The sequence below is a fragment of the Triticum aestivum genome, chromosome 7B (genome assembly GCF_018294505.1).
Source record: "Triticum aestivum cultivar Chinese Spring chromosome 7B, IWGSC CS RefSeq v2.1, whole genome shotgun sequence".
NCBI classification, from domain to species: Eukaryota; Viridiplantae; Streptophyta; class Magnoliopsida; order Poales; family Poaceae; genus Triticum; species Triticum aestivum.
The window spans coordinates 80,032,855-80,039,765 of NC_057813.1; the positions used below are offsets into that span (position 1 = coordinate 80,032,855).

Here is a 6,911-nt window from a genome sequence, read left to right on the forward strand (position 1 = left end):
TACCCCGCTCCCCCGTCCTTCTCACGTCGCCGTGGGAGCTCCTAGACGCCGAGGCGCATGGAGCGGCCCGGGGCGTCTTCCTCCTTGTCCGGCCGCTCGTTGGGCTCTTCCTGCCTTCTCCCCGTCAAGCCGGAGCCCCAGGACATGTCTGTCAGCGCGCGCACCCGCAGCTCCGGCGTCCACATCGGCGACTCCACCCCCCCCTCCGGTCGCTTCGTCCTCGTCGAGCCCAAGCCAGAGCCCAGCCTCCCCACGGAGTACGAGGAGATAGCCCGGCGCAGCTTCTCCGACGAGGACGCCATGCAGTGGGCGCGTGACGACTACCTCCGCGACGAGATGGTCCGGCAGCGCCGGACCCGGGAGAAGATAGAAGTCCGCAAGCGTGGGCGCGAGGACAAGCTCGGCGTCGTGATCCTCGACAGCGACGACGACGAGGACGCCCCCGGACCGTCCAACCCGCCGCGCCAACCGGGGGAGGGATGCAGTATGGACGGCGGCGGTTGAGGCGGCGATGACGACGGCGGCGGCGGCGACTACACGCGGTTCTACAGCCTCCTCGACATGTAGAACTGCAAGGGCGGGCGGCGGGGAGCGGCGAGGTAGACGGCGAGGAGCGGCGATGGAGACGGCGAGGGGCAGCCCCTAGTAGTTTTTTCTGTTTTTGTAAAATATGTTTAAATTTGAACGAACTGGCCAATGTTTGCGTTAAATTTAAGCCGTGTTTGCGCCGTATTCAACTTTTTCAAAAAAAAACGTGGGCGCCGCGACTCGGGGGCATCACGCCTCCAGCGCGCCGGTTAGCGCCGGTGCGCCCCCAGGGGGCGATTTTTAGCCCCTCCTGGAGGGCCAACGGCTGGAGATGCTCTAATTTTGCATTGGGAAACGCTATGTGATGGTAACATATTTATGTTACTTTATTTGCCTCTCTACTCATTAACTACTTGCCACCTCATCATTTTTGCTTATGTGACATCTATGTTACTCCTACTATGACCAGCCTTAGTTCCATAATTCTTGTCATGGTTTTAGTTTAATTCTGAACTAAAAGCATGACAAGAATTATAAAACTGAGGGAATAGAAGTTAGCACATGACAACCAGTAATGTTTGCCCTTTTAGCCACGCCGACCAAAACAGGGGAATCAAGTAATCGTTGGTATTTCTAAGCACTTTTTTTTTTCATTTAGAGTGTACGAATTTACATCTTCTAGCGCTTTGCTTTATGCATGACTAGTGTTTGGTGGACCCTCTACATGATTTACTTCGGCTTTCTGATGGGATATGGTTTAATTTGCTCATGTTTTCTTTCTAACAGGCTACATTTTGAACATATCAGAATTAAGGTATTTGGTTTCACATTTTTTTATTACCATAGAGTTCGAGAATGGACGGGGAATGTGTGCTGAGTAACGCTAGTCTTCTGGGGAATGGAAAAACATGACATCGAGTGTGCTTTTGATTTCTTTTGTATATATAATTATTTTGAAACCAAGTTTTTATAAGTAAGAAATAGACATACACACAGTTTTAAATAGTGTGCTATAACTTTTAAAGAACCCTCCCGCTAAAGCTATGCACCCTAAAGGATGTCTAATCAACCCTTGATTTTTTCATGTCTGAACATGTGTATGTGCAGTATATGTGATATATCATATATGATGTCTGATTGTATGTTTTTCATTATTAGGCTATCACTATGTAATCGGTGCCTACTACTCCCCCGTCCCATAATGTAAAACGTTTTTTGACATTAGAACGTCTTACATTATGGGACGGAGGGAGTACGTGAAAATGTTGTCATCACATCAGCAGTGCCCTGAGAAAATATTGTGGCACCGCTTGTGTGTTTGCCGCATGCGAAAGAGCAGGGCCCATGCATGCATAAAGTAGTTCAGGCAGCCAACTTTACTCCACACTAGATTTTTGCTATGGCATCGATTGGGCAGTGTAGGCCATCGCTGCCAAATGAGGTAAACTGATTGGCCCGTTTTTAGCTTACACAGTTAAGGGCTTTCTTATTCTCGCGATTTAAGAAAAAAAAACGTTAAATAGTGCTTAGCTTCTATATCTTTTTGTAGCTTCTGTTATATATAACCGGCTATTTAGAGCTTTAGTTATATATCATAAATTATTGGCTATCGAAGCCAATTAGAGCACCAATGATGATAAGAGATAAGTCATTAACTGTGCGGTTTCTCGACGTTATTTAGAATCCTAAGTAGCATAGTTCAAGGTATTTAATGGGACAATACAGCCAACAATTCCGCCTAAATCTTAACAAAGAGTCTCACTCGATCTTAAAGAAGAGTCGATTGCATTTTCTACCTTCCACGTCAAAAATTATCCTACATAGTAGACTATGAAGTTGGCGTGCGTATTTATAATATTGCCCTTACAATAAGAATGTGGCTAGGTCTCAGTCGACTGAGATTTAACCAAGTCTCAATCAAGTGACATAACATCAAGAGAGACAAAGAAAAGAAACTGAAGATTTTTTTTTTGCACGGATCTTAATGTATGAGCTCGCGGATATAGCATCGACTGAGACTTAACGAAGTGAGACTTAGCAAGACTGTTACAATAATATTGCAATGGAGGGAGTAATGTTTCCGCCACTTGGAGATAAAAGGCAACTATGAATAAGCCTCTGTTATAGAAATATGACATCGAATTTGGACAGAAATCATCGCTGCTGCCAGCGATATATAACGGCTGATGAACGGCCGTCCTGGTTACGTCCCTGTTCATGCACACATGGAAGCCCTCCCGGCCGTCTGGTCCATCTAACACTTTGAGGAAAGTGCCGCTCCCGATGGCCGTGGATAGCCTTAAAGGTGCTAAGCCGGCCACGTAGTCGCGCTGCGGCGCCGGTGTATAAATACCCCAACCACCCCTTCTGCCCGCAGACCACTCCCCCTCTCTAACAAAGCACACACGGCGAGATAGAGATAGAGGGAGAGAGAGGAGAGCGCTGCTATACACACGACAAGGATGGACGATTTACACACGATGCTACCCATCAAGACGTCCATTTACACAAGATGTACTGTATCAAGCCGTTCAATCAGCCATCGTGCATGGTTCGGCCGGGCAGTGTCGTTCGCCCAGTAGTTTCGGAGAGAGGATGGGGAGGAGGGCGTGCTGTGCCAAGGAAGGGGTGAAGCGAGGGGCGTGGACGAGGGACGCGGATTTTTCCTAACTAGTTAGGCGCGCAACGCGTATCTAACCCACACATCCACCAGGAAGTCAAATCAATGAGGCCCACAAGCTGTCAGCTTTGCATGGTATTACAACTACCAACGAATTTCGATAGTGCGTACGTGGAGATGTATTCCACCTGATTGGACCGGCTGCGGGGCCAGCCCTATAGATTCGACTGTGGTCTACAGGTGCACATGCATCCTCCCAGGGCCCTGCTCCCAGTACCACTTTTGTCCTTACCGATTAGTAGTACTGATCTAATAGCTGCCCATGCATGCACGAGCTCGCAGGATGAGTGAAGTGAGTGAACTCGATTAGATTCCTTAAATGTGCAGATTTTCTTCACTAGTATTAAATGAATTACTGTCTTGGTATAAAACTCTGGTGCTAAAAAGTTCAGTTAAGTTGCGAACAAACATTCCGAGATAGGGAAACAAAAGTGTTGCTGAAGAATTTCTGAGCCAACAAAAGTGTGGCTGAAGAATTTTTGAAGCTAAATTATTCATAGTTTTTGTATTAACATATTATGTAAATATACATTAATTTACTTAGTTGATTTTTTAATGGCGAGCTCTTCAAAAAATAGTCCGCAAAATCCTTCATGCTTGTACACAAACGCACCGGGTATGCTAGATTAAAGTTCATTTAAGTGGGCTTTCAGTAAAGTCCTTCGTGTTTGAACACAAAAGCACCGGGCATGCTATATTAAAATTTGTCATGCAGGGATCTATCCTTGTATAATCGCCCAATGAATTATGTAAAGTCCTTCATGTAGGTACACAAATGCACCGGGTATGCTAGATTAAAGTTTATTTAAGTGGGGTCTATCTTTGTGTCCGGCGCTTTCAGTAAAGTCCTTCGTGTTTGAACACGAAAGCACCGGGCATGCTATATTAAAGTTTATCATGCGGGATCTATCCTTGTGCAATCGCCCAGTGAATTACGTAAAGTTCTTCATGCTTGTACAGGAACACACCGGGTATGCTGGATTAAAGCGCATTAAGTGGGGGCCTATTTTTGTGCAATCGCACGGTCCTTTCAGTAAAGTCCTTCGTGTTTGATCACGAAAGCACTGGGCATACTATATTCAAGTTTGTCATGCAGAAATCTATCCTTGTGCAGTCGCCCAGTGAATTATGTAAAGTTCTTCATGTTTGTACACGAACGCACCGGGTATGCGAGATTAAAGTTCATTGAGTGGGGTATATCTTTAAAGTGGGGTTGTACTTTTTCAAAAAAAGTTTCAGTTGACATTGAAATATTTTTCATGCATATGGTTGTTACCACGGTTATTTAAAAAAATAATCCACTCAAAATAAAGTTCTTCAATTTTTTCAATAATGGTCTTAAATGGCCAGAAAGAAAGTTTCATTTTCAGGCCAAGATCTCGGCAGTCTCACGGCACAAAATCTCAGGGAAGAAGAAGCCCAGCCAGATCTAATCGGGTGTGTTTCAAATTGTGAAAGCTGGGAAGAGGAAGTGTGGTGTGTACTACTGCGTCGTAGGTGTAGGTACTACTAGGTAGGAGCGTCAGGGGAGGCAGATACGATGTGACTGTATATTCCTGTATAGCAAACCGGGTGTTGTTTATTTGGATTTTAAGGCTGCAACCAGTGGCCCACGGCGCGCGGATCCATAGGAAGTAGCAGCGGCAGCGGTACGCGTTGCGCGCCGAACCGGTTAGTAATAGCCATATTCGCGTGGACGAGCAAGGAGGACGAAATCCTGGCTTCCTACGTCAAGGCCCATGGCGAAGGCAGGTGGAGGGAGCTCCCCCAGCGAGCTGGTACGTACTAATCCATCGTAATGACGTAATCCCTAGCTAGCCATATACACAGGACCACTCTGATTCTATCAATGGCGAGCTGGACGGAGAGCGGGAGTTGACGCATGTGAACTGAATGAATCTGCATGCAGGTCTGCGGCGGTGCGGCAAGAGCTGCCGGCTGCGGTGGCTGAACTACCTCCGGCCGAACATCAAGCGGGGCAACATCTCCGACGACGAGGAGGAGCTCATCGTCAGGCTCCACGGCCTGCTCGGCAACAGGTGGTCCATCATCGCCGGCAGGCTGCCCGGCCGAACAGACAACGAAATCAAGAACTACTGGAACAGCACGCTCGGCAGGAAGGCGCTCCCCGCCCGCCCCGCCATTGCCGCGGCGAGGACCATCGCCACGCCCGTCGCCTCCGGCTCCTCCAGCTCCACCGCAGGAAACGCAGCTGTGGCGCTGTCCACCTCCGTCCCTGCTGTCCTCCACGCTGCGGCGCCTTCGTCGCCGACCGCCGCGGTGTGGGCGCCCAAGCCCGTGAGGTGCACGGGCGGCCTCTTCTTCCGCCGGGAGACGCCGCCACCCGCGCCGGTCGTCGCGGAGACGCGGGCCGGGGGAGAAGAGGGAGATGCCTGCAGCGGCAGCTGCTCGGAGACGTCGTCGGCCGAGCCGTGCTCGTCGGGGTCGGGCGGGGGAGACTGGATGGACGACGTGAGAGCCTTGGCCTCGTTCCTCGAGTCCGACGAGGAATGGCTCAAGTCCCTGCACATGGCCGGTTAATTAACCTCTCACACGTGATCGATCCAGTTCAGTCACATGTACGTGGGTGCGCCGCTGCACGTACGCTTTTAGAAAAGGAAACTGTATGTGTACTTGAACAGTGTGTATACGTACAAATGCACTTACGCCCGGGCGTATGTGACGGTACGTGGGTGGCTAGCTCCCGTACGTTACGACTGTACTGAGTTGTTCATATGTAAACGTGGTTTTGAGAAAAATACGTAAGCTAGCGTCGCTCCTCGCATGTGCACGACAGCGCAACAGAAAAAGTCATGTGATGGATGGACGTCGGCGTCGGTGGAGACGTACTTTGCAGTAAACGACATACGCTAGTGAGATTTCCTCACTGTACTTGCTGCTTTCCGCGAGGTATCGTTTTCTGCAGCCACGGGCCACCGATCATAGTTGTTAGAAAGCTAGGGCTCGTGCAAGCATCTCAACCGTGCAAGAAGATGAATCGTGCATTCGTGCTCCCCCTCTATTAGGCCTTGTTTGGTTACACCACTTCTCAAGGGATAGAAGAGGATCGGAGAGGATTTAATCCCCCCTCAATCCCTGCCAATTCCTTGTCAACTGAACAAGCACTCAAATAGGCCCCCGGACGTTGGTCCAATATACTCCTACACCAATGCAACCTCCATAATGTAAGTGCTAACAATACTGATTTTTTTCCTTGCAAAGGGTCATACAAACAGAAAAGGAAGGAGGCGTCGAGCGACTCGGTTGGCATTGAAGCTTGTCAAAATCCCGGGATCAAACATGATTAAACCAAAACGGCCAGGAATCTAGCCCTGGCGTCGGGCCACAGCGCCCGTGTTGTAGATGCCCTTAGAGGGCTGGCAGGCGAGGGGATGATGAACCAGTATTTTTTGTTTGAAACTTTCACCAGGGAGGGTCCTTCCTGAATTTCATTTCAAATGATCAAGCATTAGTGTGAAGAAATATAGTTTCACTACAACCTGATACAGTTTGGCATGGATTTTTGAGCACAAAAGTTTCAAGTTTATGTGACCAGTGAGTTTGTAGGCCAATTATATCGGTAGTATCTCATTTGGGGTGAGGTTTAGTTGCCTAAAGCCCTTCACATTTCGCCTCCCAGATTTTTCAGAAGATAATAAGGATAACAAATAAGGTGATGGAGAGCGCAAGAGACCCGCTTGCG

The 6,911-nt window shown here is 48.6% G+C and overlaps 1 protein-coding gene across 1 annotated transcript; it reads left to right on the forward strand.

Annotated features, from left to right (window-relative positions):
- Positions 1-300: 300 nt before the first annotated feature.
- LOC123157696 (anthocyanin regulatory C1 protein) lies at positions 301-5,977 on the forward strand. The gene is made up of 3 exons (XM_044575933.1): positions 301-382; positions 4,804-4,986; positions 5,118-5,977. Exons 1-3 carry the CDS (start codon positions 301-303, stop codon positions 5,747-5,749), a joined length of 897 nt encoding a protein of 298 aa, XP_044431868.1. The 3' UTR covers positions 5,750-5,977.
- Positions 5,978-6,911: the final 934 nt, after the last annotated feature.